General features: G+C 46.9%; 1 protein-coding gene across 1 annotated transcript in view; it reads left to right on the top strand.

Annotated features, from left to right (window-relative positions):
- The first annotated feature begins 8265 nt into the window (after nucleotides 1–8265).
- The window catches only part of RAD23B (RAD23 homolog B, nucleotide excision repair protein), a 64118-nt gene continuing 52156 nt past the window's right edge, over nucleotides 8266–20227 (top strand). The window contains exon 1 of the mRNA XM_029055010.2: nucleotides 8266–8775. Within this exon, the coding sequence (XP_028910843.1) occupies nucleotides 8710–8775 (66 nt within the window). The 5' untranslated portion in view covers nucleotides 8266–8709. The remainder of the gene's footprint in view (nucleotides 8776–20227) is intronic.

The raw sequence follows: 20227 nt of genomic DNA, 5'->3' as shown, positions 1-20227 counted from the left end.
GGTTCAAGCAATCAATCAATGACATTCATTGAGCGTTTACTCTGGGCACAGCACTGTACTAAGCACTTGGGAGAGTAAAATACAGTAGACTTGGTAGACACAATCCTGGCCCTATACGAACTTACAATATAGTGGAGAAGACAGACATCAAAATAAATGACAGGTAGGGGAAGCAGCAGAGTATAATTATATGAACAATAATAGTAATAATAATGATGGTATTTGTTAAGCACTTACTATGTGCCAAACACTGTTCTAAGCTCTGAAGTACATATCAAAGTGCTGAGAGCGTATGGACCCAAGTGCAAAGGCGATGCAGAAGGGAGGGAGAGTAGGGTGGGGAGATGAGAGGTTAGGCAGGGAAGGCTTCTTGGAGGAGATATGATTTTATTAGTGTTTTGAAGATGGAGAGAGGGGTCTGTCAGATATGACGGCGGAGGGAGTTCCAGGCAGGAGTGAAGACCAGAGCAAGGGGTTGACGGTGAGATAGACAAGCTCAAGGCACAGTAAGTAGGTTAGTGCATGAGGAGCTAAGTGTGCAGGCTAGGTTGTAATTTAGAGAAGAGCGAAGTTAGGTAGGATGGGGGAGAAATAATTGAATGCCTTAAAGCCAACGGTAACAGGTTTCTGTATGATGCAGAATGGATGGGCAACCACTGGACGTTTTTGAGGAGTGGGGAGACGTGCATAGAATATTTTTTTAGAAAAATGATCTGGGCAGCAGAGTGAAGTATGGACTGGAGTGGGGAGAGGCTGGAGGTTGGGGCTGGAGAAGTAAATTTGTGAATCATCAACGTAGAGATGGTAGTTGAAGTCATGGGAGCGAATGAGTTCTCCAAGGGAGTGGCTGTTGATGGAAAATAGAAGGAGACCCAGAACTGAGCCTTGAGGGACCCCCACAGTTAGGGGGTGGAAGGCAGAAGAGGAGCCTATGAAAAAGACTGAGAAGGAGCGGCCAGAGATGGGAGGAGAACCAAGAGCGGACAGTGTCAATGAAGCCAAGCTTAGTGCTTCTAGTAAAAGAGGGTCCAGGGTGGCTTCAGGGATCCAGGTCAAAATTGGCTGCTCTTCCACATTCAGGACGGTGCCATCATGTCACGCTATGTGCACACGTAACCTAACACGATGAAGTCAAATGCAACATTTTGCAGAAGAGCATTTCTCCACTGCCCCTCCCACCCCTATGGCTACCCCTTGACTTAGAGTCCCCGACAACCCCCATTTACACCCTGCTAATGAATCACTTCCATTCCAACACCATCTTTGAGAGAAGCCCTGTGGCTTCTATCTTTGAGAAGGTCGATGGCAAAGCCATCTTTGGAAGGTCCAGGGCAGCCACCATCTTTGGAAGATCCCTCATGGCCACGCCCAGTGTGTGGCACCATGAGGCAATCCTCTACCCAGCCTTACCATCTCAAGATGGCCCTGTAGGGTGTTATCCCTCAGACATTTAAGAAAGAAAAGGCTTTTACAAGCAGAACTGAATCGACTCATCAGGGCATAAGGGTAAGATTCTGGGTGAGGGCCTCCTGGAATGAATTGGTGTTCCCAATAAGTGGGAAACCAGTTGAGTCAGATGAGGGTGTAGGGCAATTTCCTGTGGAACCTGTTGGGCGGCAGTTTACATCTTCTGTGCCGATAGTATGCAGAACAGGTTTTTCCATCATCCTTTAATTTACCCTGCTCTAGAGCCACATGTAATGAAGTAAAATGGTTCAGGTTGTTTAAAGGTCAGAATTTCCCTCTTGAAGATTGTAAACTAAATTCAGAACAAAGTAAAGACCCCTACCCAGGGCTTAAACAAAACCTCAACTGCTTCTAAAACCTGGGCGATCTATGTTGGTTCTTTATCTCTAAGAATCACTGACTGTCCTTGACTCATCTAGCTGCCTTTATTACTGTCATTATTTAGAGCTTCACTACTTTTCAAATGCATGCACAAAAACATGGCAAGATATGTAGCTATTGACCAAGACTATAAATTAGGTGCTTCTTCTACAGTATTGAACCAGTGCCTCACTCAACAGATAACTGAACATTTAGGTTTTAATGAGCAAAGAGAAATGCTAATCCTTGAGACTTGGACCTCTTATAGAAAATGCCTCTCGGACATCAAACTTAGTACATATAAGCAGAAATACTCTGGAAATCAGAAGTCCTGGGTTCTAATTCCAACTCTACCACTTACATGCTGTGTAACATTGGGTAAGTCACTTTACTTCTCTGTGCCTCAGTTCCCTCATCTGCAAAATGGGGACTCAATACCTGTTTTCCCATCTATTTAGACAGTAACCCCCATGTGGGACCTGATTATTTGTATCTACTATGGTGCTTAGCACATAATAAGCATTTAACAAATACCACCATTATTATTCTTATTACAAGTGAGGAACTGGGCACAGAAGTGGGAGCTAGAGGCTTTATTAGAACCCAGAACAAGGAAGTATGAGTGTTTTTCACCATGGGGATCCAGGTTGTAAGAGGAAAGAGAGAGAGAGAGAGAGAGACCCTGCTCTGATTCCAGAATGGAAAGAAGTTACCAAACAGTGGAGCTAAGGAGGAATCTGTGGATAGCAGGGAAAACTACAAAGTATAGCAGTATTTGGGGGAGACTGGTAACCCCATGTTAAAGCTGAGATAAATTCCAGACTAAAGGTAGTCTGTGTTTATTCCAGGATCTGACAAACCTCTGTTTTACTCAGTTACTGTTGCTATTTGAAAGCCTCTCTACCAGGGGTTGGCATTCTTTTTATGCAGAAGAGTCAATCAAAATTAAAGCCAATCTTACAGTTTAAACTTATCAGTAGAGCTGATTTGATTTGGAATCTAACAGTTTAAAATGCCTTGTCTCTCCCTCTCCATTTGGAGAGCCATATTAGGTTTTAAGAAGATTCAGATATGGCTCCTGAACTATAGGTTGCAGACCTCTGCTCTATAGCAAGCAAATACTAAGTGATCACCACGTAGTTATGTGGGTGGGAATCCAGCTAGTTCAGAGGACGCTTGTTACAGGAGGGATGGGCCTAGTCATTAGACACTCCCTCTCCAAAGTAGCTACCAGTCCCAAAGGGTGCAGGACTAGTTAGGTGAACATTGGCCTCCCACTCTTTCCCCACTTCAGTCCCTTCTCCACAGTGCTGCTCGGATCATCTTCCTGAAACATCGCTCAGCACGTGTCTTCTCTTTGGTCAACTGGTTGCCCATCTCCCTCCACCTCAAGCAGAAAGTCCTGATTATTGGCTTCAAGACTTTCCACCAGTTCTCTCCATCCTTCCACTATCTCTCTGTGTGGGCTCTCCTCATCCACTCTTTCCAAATTTGTACTCTCAGCTCTTCCCAAGCCCATCTCACCTGTACCCTGTTTTCTTCCTGCCTACCTCCAACCAGTCAGTTGTATTTATTGAGCACTTACCATGTGCAGAGCACTGTACTAAGCACTCGGGAGAGTACCACACAACAATATAACAGACACATTCCCTGCCCACAATGAGTTTGCAGTCTAGAGCTCATGTTGTCCCCACAGCCCACACCTTCTTCCATCTTCCTTAGATTGGTAGCCTAATAGGGAAAGGGAGTGAGTCCAACCTAAATATCTTGAATCGACCGCAGCGCTTAGGACAGTGGTTCACACCTAGCAAGTGCTTAACAAGTGGCAGCATTATTCCTTCCCCATCAGATGTCACCCCAACCTCCATATCCCTTCTAAGATCCCAATTCCTCCAACAAGCTTTTCCCGACTAATTATCCACATCTTGAATTTTATCAACCCAACAGCCGACTTTAGCCCTCACGAATAGGATTATAGCCTTCCTCGGTATTTTTGTGTATGTGGGCAAGTGCATATGTTTGATCAAACATTCAACTTATTCTGATTTCACAGTTTGTAAACGCTTTCTATCTCCCCCATTAGAGTGTAAGCTCCTGGTGGGCAGGGAACATGTCTCATGCTTCTGTGTCATATCTTCTCAAAAGCTTCGTACAGTGCACTGCCATCAATAGGGACTCAATAACTACCATAATGACTCCTCTTCCTCATACTACGAGGGGGCTAACTCTAAAAGACACTAGAATGGTATCAGCAATCTCTCAGGGTATTCTTGGGCAACACTACCCGGAGGCCCCGAGGAGAAGCAGCGTGGCTCAGTGGAAAGAGCACGGGCTTTGGAGTCAGGGCTCATGAGTTCGAATCCCAGCTCTGCCACTTGTCGGCTGTGTGACTGTGGGCAAGTCACTTAACTTCTCTGTGCCTCAGTTCCCTCATCTGTAAAATGGGGATTAAGACTGTGAGCCCCATGTGGGACAACCTGATTCCCCTATGTCTACCCCAGCGCTTAGAACAGTGCTCGGCACATAGTAAGCGCTTAACAAATACCAACATTATTATTATTATTCATACAACTGCTTATAAAAGCTGTTTGCAATTGAGACCTCCTTGTTAAATCTGGGTATTCGCCATCAACAGCCCATCATTTTCGTCCTTTCTATTTGAGGAGGAGGATGCTACGGTGGCCGTAAAGAACATTATGTGATCAACACTCCCTTCCCCGTTGTTTGCACGTAAAGATAGCTCTTTGCTGAGTCAATGTGTTTGCCCCATATAGAGCCTGTCCCTGCTCTTGAGTGTGCTTCTTCGTATCCCGATCTTTGCGAAGCATCCGTTCTGGGAGAGTAACCTCTCTATCTCCCACCAGACTGTTCTGCCTGCTGCAGTGGTTTCTTAAGGGTTTACTGCTGTATCGCATTATTCGAAACAGTGTTCACCATGTCTTTCAGTTGTTTCTTTCTGCCCTTCTGGCTTGCACCTGGTGGGCAGGGAATGTGTCTTCCAACTCTGTTGTACTGTACTCTCCCAAGTGCTTAGTTCAGAGCTTTGCACACCCAGCAAGCACTCAGTAGATACCACTAATTGATTGATTACTTGTGCCCCTTTCCAGTTTTCCAAAGAGCGGTTGCTTGAGTTTCCCCTTGGTCATTTATTCTCCTGACACATCCCATCCAGGGAAGCTGTGTTGCTTGTATGGTGTCAATGACGATGAATATTATAAAGGGTGTAGTTAATACTTAAGTCTTCTTATTTTACACTGGAAACACTTCCAGACCTTTGTTTTCCTGATATGGCATTTTCCTCCTTCCCAGCCGCCTCTTCTACCAGCTCCTCTTCCACCGCTCTTGGGCTCTGCTCTGGGTCTCCTACTCTACATTTCCTGCCCACCCTCTCAGATAGCTAATCCAGGGGATTTAGCAACAGGAGTAGTCTGGTTGAAGGTTAGGGGAGAAGGGAATGGTAAGAGGGAGAAAAGATGCTGATTTCAAAAGTAGCTCAAGCTCCTTTTTAAAATGAGGTGCAACCCATAGCTCGAATATATAACTGATTTGGGGGAAAAATTTTTATTAGATTAACTTGCACCGTCAGATTGTTTTTTATCAGTTCTTTTTCCACTATTCACAAGACTCGGTATTTGTTAAATAAATCACACCCAATCATAGTAATATCACTCAGGGAGATTTTGTGACTTTGCTGCAAAAAGTGCTACTTTACCTGCTTCCTCATTAGGCACACGCAGCAGTTTCTTTTTTGAAAGTTGCCATGCTAATAAGTAATGGGCATTTATGGTACTGAAATTTTAGGTTCATATACTACTCTGAATTTTCCCAAGAACTTTATAAGCACAATTTTTTTTTCTCACCCTATTTTTTTTTCCTCCCCCGTTTAGACTTTGAGCCCCTTCTTGAGCAGGGATTGTCTCTGTTGCTGAATTGTACATTCCAAATGCTTAGTACGGTGCTTTGCACAGAGAAGCAGCGTGGAACGAGCACGGGCTTGGGAGTCAGACGTCATGGGTTCGAATCCAGGCTCTGCCACCTGTCAGCTGTGACTGTGAGCAAGTCACTTCACTTCTCTGTGCCTCAGTTCCCTCATCTGTAAAATGGGGATTAAGACTGTGAGCCTCACGTGGGACAACCTGATTACTCTGTATCTACCCCTGCGCTTAGAACAGTGATCTGCACATAGTAAGTGCTTAACAAATACCAACATTATTATTATTATTATAGTAAGCACTCATTAAATATGATTGAATGAATGAATGAATGCATCTTCCCCGTATTGGCCAGAAAATACTAAATCATCGCTTCTTTCTTGAAAGTGAAATATTTCAGAGTATAAAGAGATTGTTTGTGATTTGTTCATAAACGTTTAGGACTATATTCACATTTTGGTTGTCTTTGACTTTTAACTGCCTGGGTTGCTCTTACTAACAATTCCAAGTAGGAGGATAAATGCAAATGACTGGATACAGGTTTAGGGCTGCTCCACCGTACTGATTTAGCTCTACTGTATCTAAATCAACAACTAGGATTTCAGTAGTCTGTCCTCATTTAGACAGAGTAACAGATAGTAAAGACAGGAAGCAGTATTTTTTAAGTAATTTGTCAGTAGTTCAATACAGGCAGTCCTTGGATTCACAAACGATCGGTTCCTCAAAACTGCATCAAGTTGAAGTGTTATGTCGGATCTAATTTTTTCCCAGAAACAATATTATAAATGGGGGATTGGATCCTGAACTAAGGTTGGATACCCTGTTTTTACCAGAATTACCCAGAACTGTGCATTCAAACAACTGTAGATGAGTAATGTGGCCACGTTAATGTATTTATTGTGGATCTGACAGTGTAGTATAGTCTACTTTTTTTTATGAGAAGTAAAATGGATTTGTCAGACTGTGTCAACCCCAACTCATGACTGTGCCTGGTGATCAACGCCTCCCCACCACCCCCCATCTCTTCCACTCTGCTTCTGCTCCCTTTAAACTTCCCCTATTTTACCCCCTTCACCATACCAACTTAAAAAAAATTGCTTCTCCGTCTTCCATCCCGCTCATACGAGCCCCTCGCCCCGCCACCTGCACTCTCAGAGCTAGTGTTGGCTTAGTTGAAAGAGCCCGGGCTTGGGAGTCAGGGGACATGGGTTCTAATCCCACCCCCACCGCTTGTCTGCTGTGTGACCTTGGGCAAGTCGCTTAACTTCCCTGTGCCTCAGTTACCTCACCTGTAAAACGGGGATTAAAACTGAGCCCCATGTGGGACAACCTGATTTCCTTGTATCTACTCCAGCGCTTAGAAGAGTGTTCGGCACACAGTAAACACTTTAACAAATACCACCGTTATCATTCTCAGGGTCACAGATGAGGCTGCCGTTGTAAAAATGAAACGGGGCATTAAGTTTAGAAACGTTGGGAGCGAAGCCCTATACCAGGCACTTGGAAGTGCAGGATAAAAGTAGAAGACGTAGCCTCTGCCCTCAATACGCTTGGACTCTCTCTTACTGGATTTGGATTGAGGATTTTACTTAATGGGCTATATCGTCACTTGAGATCAGACAGAGTGGGTCACTTACATATGGTAACCCAGCAGCTTGGCCTGTTATTTAAGGCCGAAAGGAGTAAGTGTGGCTTCTCTTTCTTTTCGGCCACTCTCAAAGCTCCACTTGAGACTCAGATCACACGAAGATCTGGTCGGTTCTAGGTCTTCAGAGATGCCTACCGGAAACGGGGAGTTCGGGAAGGCGAGGAGGCAAAGCAAATGGAAGAAGATAGGTGGTGGAGGTGGGGGGGCCGCCTCGACCAGAGATCTCGTGACTCTGACTGGTCTGCTTGGGAAGGAGAGAAGGGGCAGATCGATCGGATGAGACAGCTAAAAGCTTTCCAACGCGTTGCTAGGAAGCTCCCCAGCGGGGATCGCCGGGCAGGGGAACACAGCCCCGCCGGAACCCGAGAGCCACCGAGCAAGCTCTTGAACTCCTGCAGGCCCTGGGAGGGCTTCCGCGGGTAAAACGGTATGGATTTCTGAGGAAACGCAGCTATGTGCACAGAGAGTCCTCTGGTATCATTAAGAGAGGGCCCGCTCCCAGCGTGGCTCAAGCAACCCCCCCCCGCCCCGGCCCTCGATCTCCCCCCCCCCCACGGTTCCAAGTGGTGTGGGCCGGGTGCCCCCCAAATCCCTTCCTCGTTTCGATCGCTGCGGCCAAAGGCCGACTCTCTCGAAACGGGCGGGCGGCCCGCTGCCCGCGCCCGGGGACCGACGGTCCCAGGAGAGGCCCGGCTCCACGGAGTGAACGATTTGCGCATGAGCGCGGGTGCCTCTTCCTTCTCCCCCCCCCCCCCCCCGCCGCCCGTCCGCGGGCCCCACCCTCGCCCGCGCCTGCGCAGTCCGCGCCCGCCTCCGCCCCGCCCCCTCCCCCTTCCCTTCCCTCCCGCCCGCCCGCCTTTCCCCCGGCCGGTTCGGTGAGAGGGGCGGGAGGATGTCGATGCGAGTCATGATGGCGGCGACCAGGCCCTGATGAACTAGCGGATTCGCCCACCCCCTTTCGTACCCCGCCCGCGGTCTGTGCGGACCAGTGGCCTCTGCCCCGGTCCGCGCGAGCACACGGCCCAACCTACCGAGGGAGAGACGACCGGTTCGAGGCAGCGGCGGCGGCGGCGGCGGCGACAGCGGCATCCGGGCCGGCGGAGAGGCCGCCCCTCGGGGTGAATGTGACAAATCCCAACCACCTCCACCTCCCGTGAAGCACCAGCGGCCCCGGGGGCCGGAGAGGCCCAGAAACCCCGCCCAGTGGTCAGAGCCCAGAGCAGACTGGAGCCCGGCGGCAGCAGCGGCAGCACTACCACTACCAGCGGCACCAGCGCTCCCGCCGCCACCTCCGCCACCACCATGCAGATCACTCTGAAGACCCTCCAGCAACAGACCTTCAAGATCGACATCGACCCGGAGGAGACGGTACGGCCGAAGGCGCTGGAAGGAGCCGGCGGGGAAGGGGTGGGGGAGGGGGCCCGGAGGGAAGGAAGGGTGGCACGCGGAGCCCGCGCGCGGGGTGGGCTCGGGACTCTCCCGGCCACGTTGGGGAGAGGCCCTCGCCGCCGACCGTTAGGGAAGAACTGGGGCCGCCCCGGGGCGGGGGGACCGGCCACCGGAGCGGCCACCGGAGGAGAGGTTCCGGGCTGGGGGATGGGCGGGGAGGAGGGAAACGGGGCCGGCGGGAGCCAGATGGGCGAGCGATCGGCGCCCAGCCCGACCGGACCGAGAGGCGGTTGGACTCGCGGTGGGGGAGGGGGAAAGTGTAGAGGTGGCGGGCGGAATTCCCGGGAGACGCGAGGGGGACAAGATGGGAGCGGAGAGGGCTACCGGACGTTTGCTCGCCAGGTGGGAGCCCGGGCCGGGGGCCCCTCCAGCCATCCGGAGCCGACGTTGCCCACCTCTTTCGAGTTTGCCTTCACCGGGTACCAAAGTTAGGGAAGGCGGCGGGGAGGGGGCGAGGAGAGGGCGGGGGGCGGGGGGAAGGAAGGCGATCTCCTAAAATGCTTTTCTTGCAGCTGCTTGGATTCGTAGAAGCGTTCGAAATCCCCCCGGGAGGCGCGAGAGACGGAATCCAGTCCCAGATTTCTGCTCCTTGGCCATTCTCCGCCTCTTGCGGACCATTCCATTTTTCCATACCGCTTTTGTGTCCGGGGTGTGTGTGTGTGTGGGGGGGGGGGGGCGGCGGCGCCCCTTTTTTTTTTTTTTGCAGGGGCTCTCCACCCATCCTTTGGGGACTCGGCTCTGGTACGGACGAAGCTTTGCAATTTTCATAGCTGGGCCCCAGTAACCAACTCTTTCCTAGTAACATGCCTGAGAGCCTAAGTACGGAGGGGTCCGCGGGGGGAAAATCGAGACACGGTATGGGTTAGAGAGGCCAAACTGGCTTGTGCAACATCGCCAAGTTTAGTGTCCTTTAAAGCCTTTTGTGTTGCATTGCCATCCCAGTGTACGGGAAATGGTGGCAGGCCAAGTAAGCCGAAGGAACGTCAACTTTGAATTCGATTGATCCCCAAATCTTTGTAAGATGACACGGGGCACCAGTGCATCGGAAACACTAGTCGTCTCAGGGTGTCGATCCCTGTTAAAATACAAGCGTTTTAACCGAGAGATCTACTTGTTTTAGCCAAAAAATAAGCACGAATCTGGCCCTCAGGTGGGTGTGAGCTCCTCCCGTAGACTGGAAGCTCTCCGTGGGCAGGGATCGCTCTCCCAGGCACAATACCGTTGATTGGATTCTTAACTAGGGAGGAAACGACTTTGTTGATACAAACTGTTTTGCTCTTTCAATATTATGATTTAGACCCTGACGTTCTTCTTCATTGTTAGATACGACCACGTGTGTGAACAGTCAACTCAGTTATTCAGCTGCCTCGTGTCAGATTTTTAGAGAAGATTAGTTTCGGATGACTCGATCCGTTTACGTTGTGCAACTTTTTTAAAAAATCAGGAGACCAATTCAATAAATTTACTGGCATACGATGAAACACCAGTGTTTTGAAGCTGTGTATGGTATACCCAACCTACTCCGAGTGGGTGGAGCTTAAACTGGGCCTGTATATCCTTGTTTTTAAATTCTCCGGATCGAGCCAGGTATCGAGCATTTACTCCGTGGGGCCGATAGACCGAGGTTTGCTTATCATTTATGATGGGAGGCTCCGTCATTACCCAAGGTGGTATACGTGTAGTATCCGTGTGCCTACAAAGAGAGGCCTCCTTTCTGTTAGGAAACGATGCTGCTGATGCTCACGTTTTTGCCCGGTCCCAGTTTAGCCTGCAGCATGCGATATGAGATGGCTATCAGGTGGCTTGTGCAGTCACAGAATAGAAAAAAGCAGCATGGCGTAGTGGAAAGAGCCTGGACCCGGCAGGCCTTGAAGGACCTGGGTTCTAATCCTGGCTCCACTTGTCTTCCGTGTGACCACGGACGAGTCACCGAACGTCTCTGTGCGTCAGTTACCTCATCTGTAAAATGGGGAATAATAGTTACTGTGGTATCGAGTAAGCGCATACTGCGTGCCAGGCACTGTACTGAGCCCTGGGGTGGGTACGGACGAATCAGGTTGGACGCAGTCTCTGTCCCACGTGGGGCTCCTGCTCGCAATCCCCATTTTACAGATGAGGTAACTGAGGCAGAGAGAAGTGAAGTGACTTGCCAAGGTCACCCAGCAGACAAGTGGCAGAGCCGGGATTAGAACCCATGACCTTCTGAGTCCCAGACTTGTGCTCTATCCACCACAGCAAGCTCCTGCTTCTCAGGTTAAGGCTGCGAGCTCCATGTTGGCTGTGGATCGTGTCCAACCTGATTGGCTTGTGTCTAGCCCAGGACTTGGTACAGTGTTTGGCACACAATGAGCGCTTAACAAATACCATTTTTTTTTTTAAAAAAAAGAAACCTGTGCCCCCCTCCTCACCTGCTTCATAAACTGTTATTGAGTATGGCACTCAAATTGACCACACTAAGGGGTGGGGAATTATTTCACTTTTTGCTAAAAGCCAGTTGGAATTGAGCAAAATTATAATTGAACAAACAACCCAAAACAACAAAAAGCAAGCCTCTGAATGAATGATTGTGGTTTTTTTTACAAATATGTATCATGTGCCAAGCACTGTACTAAATGCAGAAAGGAGAACGGGTATTGGAATCCTTATTTTACAGATGGGAAAACTGAGGCACAGAAAAGGTAAGTGACTTTTTAGATTATGAGCCCATCCAAGGACAGGGACTTTGTCTAATTCCCGCCTGGGTATTCTTTCCTAGCTCTTAGAACAATGGTCTGCATATAATAAACACTTAATAAATACTGTTGCTATTTGCCCAAGGTCACGCAGCAGACAAGTGGCGGAGCTGGGATTAGAACCCAGGTCCTCTGACTCCCAGGCCCCTCTGCCTTTTCTACTAGGCCACATTAGTCTCTAAGTGATGAAACTAAAACCATAGTCAGTTTTTAAATTTCGAGGACGCCTAAAAGGATTATTTTAATTTATCTTAGATCTTTGTCATTTTATTTTCCCTTTGTATATTTGAAGTAGAATTACTTGTATCCAGTCGCCAGTACATTTCCAGGAGAATGTAATAGGACATGAATGAAGTACTATTTATCAACTTAAAAATTAGGAGTGGTAATTGTATGCAATGCCTATTCTGTGCAAAGCACTTGACAAATATACACTGATGAGAATTAGTCATGGGGACCCACAGATTAAGAGTATTGGGGTTGAGAGCACAAGCGCATAAGGAGAGATGGAGCAGAAGCAATTTTGGCTAATCCATTTATAAAATGCAGCTATTAGAACTGTTCAGTCTTCCGAGTTACACGCTGCTGATCAGCCGGTTGTGGGGGCAAGCCTAATCTCCCGTCTCCCCCAACCCCTAACCCACCATGACAGCATTTTGCAGTAGCTCACCCCTGCCCCTGCATCCTCTAGTTCCGAGTAGCCAGATGTATACGTTCCTTAGATCCCAGCATTTTCTGAGTATTAGAAAGTACCAGAGTGCAGGCTCACAGGCACAGCCTGAAAACCATCCCAGCAAGTGCCAGAGTGTCAAAAGCAATTTCACAGAAAAGATTGGTTTTTGTCCCGCTCTGTGGTGTACTCACTCTCCGACCAGAACGCATGCACAGGGATAGGATTTGGGAACTGACTGTAAACAGAACTGACTGTGAACACCAGAGGTGCGGAATTGTTTTGTATGTCATGACATCACATATTCAGAAAAAAAATTGGAAAGTTGGGATGCCTGGTTCCTATTTCTGATTCAGGAACTTTCTCTCCCTGAATCCCTCGCTCTGTAGGAGGAGGCTCAAGATAACTTGCCCCTGGTTTAGAGACCGGTGCCGTACCCAAGACAAGGGTATGGGGATCAGTTGGATGCTGGATATAGTGAAGTCTCTTAGCTGACAAAATTTTGACTATCAAAAATTGGGTACTTAATATTTGTAGATGAGGTCTCAGTATATACTAAAGATGTTCATTCCTCATATCCTGGTATATTAGAATACTATTTTTCAGCCATAACAAATTAGGACCAATGCCGAGTTTAGAAGCATAGCCACTTTACTAAAATTAAGTTGCAAAATTATTTTTTCTCATACAAACACTATCCTAGGCAATTACAGTATCAATTTTGGTGTTATCCTATGTATTTTTCACCTCCAGGCTGATCGAAGGAACAAAATTTCGGTAAACCCAACTCTCCCATATCGTGAGGGTTGTGTTCTTAAAGAACTGTTATGGGGTTAGTGGGTAGAATTTGGCCTGTGTGATCTGATTCTATCTCTCCCAGTGCTTAGCACCTAGTATGTTCTCAACATAGCACAATTACTGCTATTAGATACAGTTCTGTAGTTTATGATCACCACTAGAAGAACACTTTACATCCTTGCCTTACAGTATATTAAATACTGTGAAGTTGCAAAAACACAAACTACTGTCCAGTATGATACACTGAGGGCGAGGCTATTGCAGCAGAACTAAGGAGTATATAGTATCTCAGATGCCCACGTAAGTACTTATTTTCAGGGTCTCAGTAGTATTTATTGGGCACTTACTCTGTGCAGAGCACTGTACTGAGCACTAGGGAGAGAACAGTATCTCCCACTCCCTTCTGCGTCATTCTGACTTGTTCCCTTTATCCTTGTCCCCCCTCCCCCCGCCCCACAACACTTACGTAAATATTAATGTCTGCCTCCCCCTCTAGACTGTAAACTTGTTGTGGCCAGGGAATGTGTCTCTTGTGATATTATATTCTCCCAAGCGCTCAGTATAGTGCTGTATACACAATAAGCACTCAATAAGTATGATTGAATGTAATAGACCCATTCCCTGCTCACAATGAGCTTACAGTCTGGAGGCTGTCTCTCAAGATATAGCACTCAAATTTAGAAAAACAGAATTTATTTTGCTGTTAACACATCATTAGTGCAGTTTCCCTCTGCGATCAGTTCGGCCACACGATGTATTTTCATTCACTATTTGGATATAATAGAATGGAAGAATTAGGAAATGTATTTACCCCCAACTTGAGTCATCCAATGAACTTCTCATCTTGTCTCCTAAGCCCTCCCCCATCCCTACTTCCCCATGTCCGTTGACACCGGGAGCTTCCCTGTGAATGAAGCCGTCAGCCATGTTGTCATCCAGGGCTCACTCTGCTCTCCTCTTCAAAGCCATCTTGTAAATCCGCTCCCTTTCCACCTATTCGGTCACAACCCTGGTTCGAGTACTCATCGTATCGCAAGTGGACCGATTGTCCTTGCTCGTCTCCCTGCCTCAATCAATCAGCGGTATTTGTTGAGCGCTTACTCTGTTGGAGATCACTTGTACTAAGCGCTTGGGAGAATACAATAAGGTAGAGTCGGTAGAGGTGATCCCTGCACAAAAGGAGCTTACAGCCTTTGTACTCCACGCTGCTGCTGGGATCATTTTCTTGAAATGTCACTCAGCTGATAATAATTTATGGCATTTGTTAAGCGCTTACTATGTGCCAAGCACTGTTCTAAGCGCTGGATAGATACAAGGTAATGGGGTTGTCCCACCTGGGGCTCGCAGTCTTCACCCCCATTTTTCAGATGAGGGAACTGAGGCTGAGAGAAGTGAAGTGACTTGCTCAAGGTCACACAGCAGATAAGTGATGGAGCCGGAGCTAGAACCTGGGATCGTCTTCCCCCCTCCTCAAAGCTCTCTAATGGTCGCCCGTCCTCTCTCGGAATTAAGCAACGACTTCAAGTAGTAATAATGGGAAGAGTATTAAGTGCTTTCTGTGTGCAGAGCGCTATACTAAGCTCTGGGAGAGAATACGCAGGTGAAAATTAAGACACGATCCCTATTCCTCTCCATCTTACTGGTTCTTCTCACCCCATTCTCTCCCGCTTGGACTCCGCTCCTCCGAACTCCATTTCCTGGCTTGCTCACCTCTGGACCCCCCCCCCCCCCCCTCAAATTGTCCCTCTAATCTGGATCGCTCTCCCAGACCTTTCCACCTTCAGATCCTTTCTAAACTCCCATCTCATTCAAGCCATTCCCAACTAGTTATCAGCACACTGAATCTTATTAACCCTTCAGCCACCTCTTGAACCGATGATTTTCTTTATGTCTACCCATAATGCTATTATCCATAGTAAAGTTTTGTCTCCCCCTCTAGACTTTAAACTCATTATGGGCAGGGATCATGTCTCCTAATTATTATATACTCTCCCAAGTGCTTAATACAGTGCTCTGCACATAGTATGTGCTTAATAAATATGATTGTGCATATGGATATATTCGAATATTTTATTTTATTCAGATTCCTCTGTTTACAAATATGTCTGTCCCCGATTTATAGTTTAAGCTGTTTACTGGCAGAGAATGTGTTTGTATGTGTTTTAGAGTGCACTGTATACGGTAGGTGCTCAGTAAATACTACTACTACTATACAAGATTAATTTGGTATAAGCTGAATCCCAAATTGGTGCAAATAGGCTGGGTGTAGGAAAAAACAGTTTTGACGTATGGCTTTAGTAAAGGCACGTTAAGGAAGCGGTGTGGCCTTATGGAAAGAGCATGGGTCTGGGAATCAGAGGACCTGGATTCTTAATCCTAGCTCTGCACTTGTCTGCTGTGTGACCTTGGGCACGTCATTTAAACTTTGGTGCCTCAGTCACCTCATCTGTAAAATGGGGATTGAGATTGTGAGCCCCATGTGGGACTTGGACCGTGTCCAACCTGATTATCTTGTGTCTACCCCAGTGCTTAGTACAGCGGCTGCCACATAGTACGTGCTTAACAAATACCATTATTTAAAAAAAAAATCAAAAAAGCATGATGCTATGCTTCCAAGTTTCTGCCTCAACCTTACAGTACTGTATTATAGAATATTTTGTGTCTTTTTGTAAGGTTGCAATACTTAATATTTCAGAGCACCCAATCAGCTCTCCCCCTACTACCTTACAACTTAAGACCGCACACTTCACTCCTCTAACGCCAATCTACTCACCGTACCTCGATCTCATCTATTTTGCCACTGACCCCTTGCCCACATCCTCCCTCTGGTCTGAAACTCACTCTCCTTTCGTACCTGGCAGGCCATCACTCTTCCCCAACTTCAAAGCCATATTAAAATTAAATTTCCTCCAAGAATCCTTTCCCTCTCCCTTCTGTATCGCCCTTGCACTTGAATTTGAACCCTGTATTCACCCCGCCCTCAGTACCACAGCACTTACGTCTATATCCATAATTTATTTTAATTTCTGTCTCCCCTCTAAAAGCTAAGCTCCCTGTGGGCAGGGAATGTGTTTATCAACTCTGTTGCATTTTCTCAAGCGCTTAGTACAATACTCCACACACAGTAAGTGCTCAATAGATACCAATGATTAGTACAGTAAAATAGCAAGGGTTATAAACCATTCTGCTAATATAGGAATTTGTATCAGAAATTTTCAGTCATATTGGTGTCTTCAAACTATCTGTTCCCAACATATTATGTATTACAGGTCACTGATGAATAATAATTTTAGCGTTCATTAAACACTTAGGTGCTAAGCATTGGGGAAGATACAGTCGTATGAGATTGGATACGGTCCCTGTCCTTCATCGGACTCGCTCTTCTCTCCTATTCCCATTTTACAGATGAAGAAACTGAGGCCTAGAGAGGTTGTGACTTGCCCCAGGTCACCTAGGCCAATGGAAACCTAGGCTCGTTCTTGTTCTACTAAATCATGCTGACTTTTCCCCTAACCCAAGTTGTTCCTTCAAGAACCCAAATCCCGCATAGCCGAGCTCTGTGAACTGAGTACTATCAAGAAAGACATAGCAATAGACGTACACACTTCAAGAAAGTTGTGTTTGTAATCAGTGGGATTAAAAAACACATCTCAAACTAAAGCCCTGTTTTTGTTTTTTTTAAATATTTTTCTTAAGCTTGGGAGTTTGGTGCATTGTGAAGGCAGCAGTTTCACCTAGAATGCAACTCAGTATCCTTGTGACTGGTGTAGTTACTCATAATGGCAAGTGGGACGTAAACCCTGGAGTACAGTATCGCATAATGATAATTGTGCTCTTTAAGCGCTTACTATATGCCAAGCGCGGTACCAAGCGCTAGGGTAGGTACAAGTTAATCAGGTCCCCCCCGGGGCTTACAGTCTAAGTAGAAGGGAGAGTAGGTATTGAATCCCCATCTTGCAGATGAGGGAACTGAGGTTCAGAGAAGTTGTGACTTGCCCAGGGTCACCCCGCAGGTAAGTGGCAGGGCCGGGTTTAGAACCCAGGTTCTCTGACTTCCAGGCTCGTGCTCTTTCCCCTCGGCCCCTCTTGGTCGGCATGTGACACTCTGTAACTCAGGACAGTAGGTGTTCCAGAGGACCTCATGCTTCCGGTTAATATGCTCCAGAGAGCTGATGCAAGAGGGCTGGAAGTTGAGGCGTGCCCCTCGCAGGAGCAGTTGCAGTAGTGGAGGCAGTGGGTAAGGTTACTGGAGAGTAGTAGTGAGAGCATTTATTAAGTGCTGAGAAAGAATTCACGTTTGGAAATTAGACACGGTCCCTATCCCCTGGGGAGCTCACAATGTAAAAATTAAAAGCGGGGCGAGGAAACCCACAATGGATATACAAGGAGGAATGAAAACAAAACACTAAGCCCGCATTAAGACAGAAAACGAAGATCTGCGGGAAACTGGCTAAAGGAGCAGAATTTCAGGCTCCCCGTGACCTAGAGTCCACAGTCCCAACTGCAGCCAACGGTGGCAGCTACAGCAGCTGCCACCACGGTTTTCCCAAGGTTTTGTGGAGACGGCGCCGGGCTGGGGTTGATTTTTTTTCCCTGTCCCACTGGGGTGGTGTGAAGCAGGTCTGGATGGAGGTTCCTCATCGCTGTGAAGGAGAGCCGGGGTGGGGGCAGTGCCACAGTCTGGTGGAGGAGGATTCCGGGGCCCTGGATATCACAGTAGGGAAGTGACAATTGTAGAGAGAGGGGCCCGGGGAACCCTCTGGAGCAGCTTAAATCGTTTCAGCCCACCGTCTACAGGGCTTGCCGGGAGCAGGGATCTTTGATTCCTGGAAAATTCATGCAGTCATCTGATTTGGGGGATGGGGGTGAGGGGAGAAAAATTGTACAAATCCCAGCCACTCCCTGTTTTGAGTCTTGTGTGTCTGTACTCTTCACCGTCAGGTGTCCCTTTTTACACTAAGTGGTGCTATTTAAAAAGACGGCGTGAACGCATTAAAATGCCTCTCCGTTCTCCCTCTGAGAGTTTACAAAGCCCTGTGGATCTTAAGGTTCAAAAACGTAGGCTTCCCACATTTTACACTGGGATCCCTCCCGAGTAGTCAGAATCGGTAAAGTGGTCACATGTTTAGGTAGTTAAGAGGGGTAAGTTTCCCAAAAAGTAAAATTTATAAAACCTTGCAAGGGTGAATCAAAGTAAAAAGTATAAAGTGAGGGGCTACTCTTGTCTCTTCCACTTTCAGTTGTTCCAGTTATAACATTGCTGTTGTGGGGAAACTGTGCTTTCAGCGATTTCTAAATGCAGTTCACTTAAAGGAGTCGTCTGGAGGTATTCCTAGCCAATGTAATGTTTTTATACCTTCAGCTTATTAATAAGAAAATTCAAATAAAATGATAAAAATTTTGAGCTGTGCTTTAGGGACAGTGAACAGGAAGGAGGCCGAATATTTGAGATGGCAATGAGTAAGATTATTGGATAATGTTTCGGGAAAAAGTTCTGTGAGCGTTTAAGTAGACCCAAAGTGATGATGAAACACATTTCCAGTGTTTGGCGGGGAGCAGGAGCTGTTCCCAGGCGCCTAGTATGGTGCTTTGCACCTGTGCGCTCAGTAAATGCTGTCGGTGGTAATTGTCTAATGGCGAGGGTGAAGCCAATTCCTGGTGCAGGCTGTTATTAACTTATCTAGGGGAGACTTGACAAGATCTCCACTACTTCAGGGACCAAATTTTCTGCGATTACCTGTGGTTCCTTTTTGCTGGCTTTTCCAGAAGCCATTTCAGCTGAACAGATTTCACAAGCCACTCACGGTTTTCTAAAAGCCAGTCGTTGGCTGAACTTAGGTTCAAAATGTATTGTTCTTGAAGGGAATCAAATTGGTGTTAAAATTTGGCCATAGCTAAGTGTCCGATCAATATCGGACGACTCCTAGTCTGATGTACTACTGTATCGTTAGACGAGTGATTGAGATTGAGGTTAGTTGGTACAGGAAATCCATCTTTGGGACTCCCCAGTTAGCATTTCTTCCATCACTTGTAAATTCGGGATTTGGGAACAGCAAAAAAGCCTGCATCTAATTTTTTTAAATTGAGTTTTTGGTTAGTGGAAATGTGCAGCTCATCTATTAAAAAAAATCGATCCATGATTTAAACAATTTTCAGGATGGTAGAACCAAAACAGAATATTCTTTCAAGGAAGAATATTTTCATGGCCATATTCCCATTCACTATTTCTTGGAGTGCACAACCCTTCAGATTCTTCCTAGCTGCTAGAAATGAAGTTTCCATAAACTGGATCAAGAGTGCCTTTGTTTTTCAGTTTTAGACGGCAATTAATTGCAGCCTGTGTGTATATATCTATTTAGGATGCGTCAATGATTGATGGAGGTGTCACTTGCAGTATTTAATACAAAGTGAAATATAACGAAGGCAGTGATAACCTGTGCTGGTTGAAGGACTTTTAAAACGATCCAAGGCCAATAGAGTGAGCTTAGCCACTTCTGTCAAATACAGTTGAGACTAGAAATCGCATGGGGCGGATCCAAGTACAACCGGTTGTTTTGATAGGTGGGTGTGTTAACATTTTTCCGTATTTTACTGATTTGTCCTTATTACTGGCAGCTAAAACAACCAAAGCTCAAATATCTGTTTGAGGTGGAACTCAATTTCATTCTTGGGCCAAGCCTGCACAAGACCATCCTCTGAGACTAAAAGAAATGTACAGACTCGATCTATTTCATAATGTCCTTGACATTCTCACACTTGAATGTTAGGAAGATTTGATTCTTATATTTTGTTGCAACGTTTGAAAATGTATGGTTGAATTTGCGTGCAGATAAGGAATCGTCCTTGTACATGCCACGGGAATGTTCTAGGAGTAGCTCCAAGTGACAGTTACTGTATGGGAGTGTCCTTGGCTCTGCATTCCTCTTATCCCCCTAGTGCCAGCCTGCCTGGACTCTAGCGGCAGGGAAGCGGCCTGGGTGAAAAAGCTCTAGTTGGCTAGATTCTTGTGCTGCCCCCACCCCGCCCCCCCCAGGGACTCTGCAGCAGATTGGGCCGTGGGACTATATTCGCCACCATTGTTAGCTTGATACCCAACTCTGGCCTGTTGTGGATCCAGACCCCAGCAATCTAGTTTTCCTTAGAAAAACACCTTAGCAGTTAGAAACAGTCT

This window comes from Ornithorhynchus anatinus, chromosome X5 (assembly GCF_004115215.2).
Source record: "Ornithorhynchus anatinus isolate Pmale09 chromosome X5, mOrnAna1.pri.v4, whole genome shotgun sequence".
Taxonomy (NCBI): Eukaryota; Metazoa; Chordata; class Mammalia; order Monotremata; family Ornithorhynchidae; genus Ornithorhynchus; species Ornithorhynchus anatinus.
Note: the sequence above shows the minus strand (reverse complement) of the source record. Positions and strands in the feature narration are given on the sequence as shown.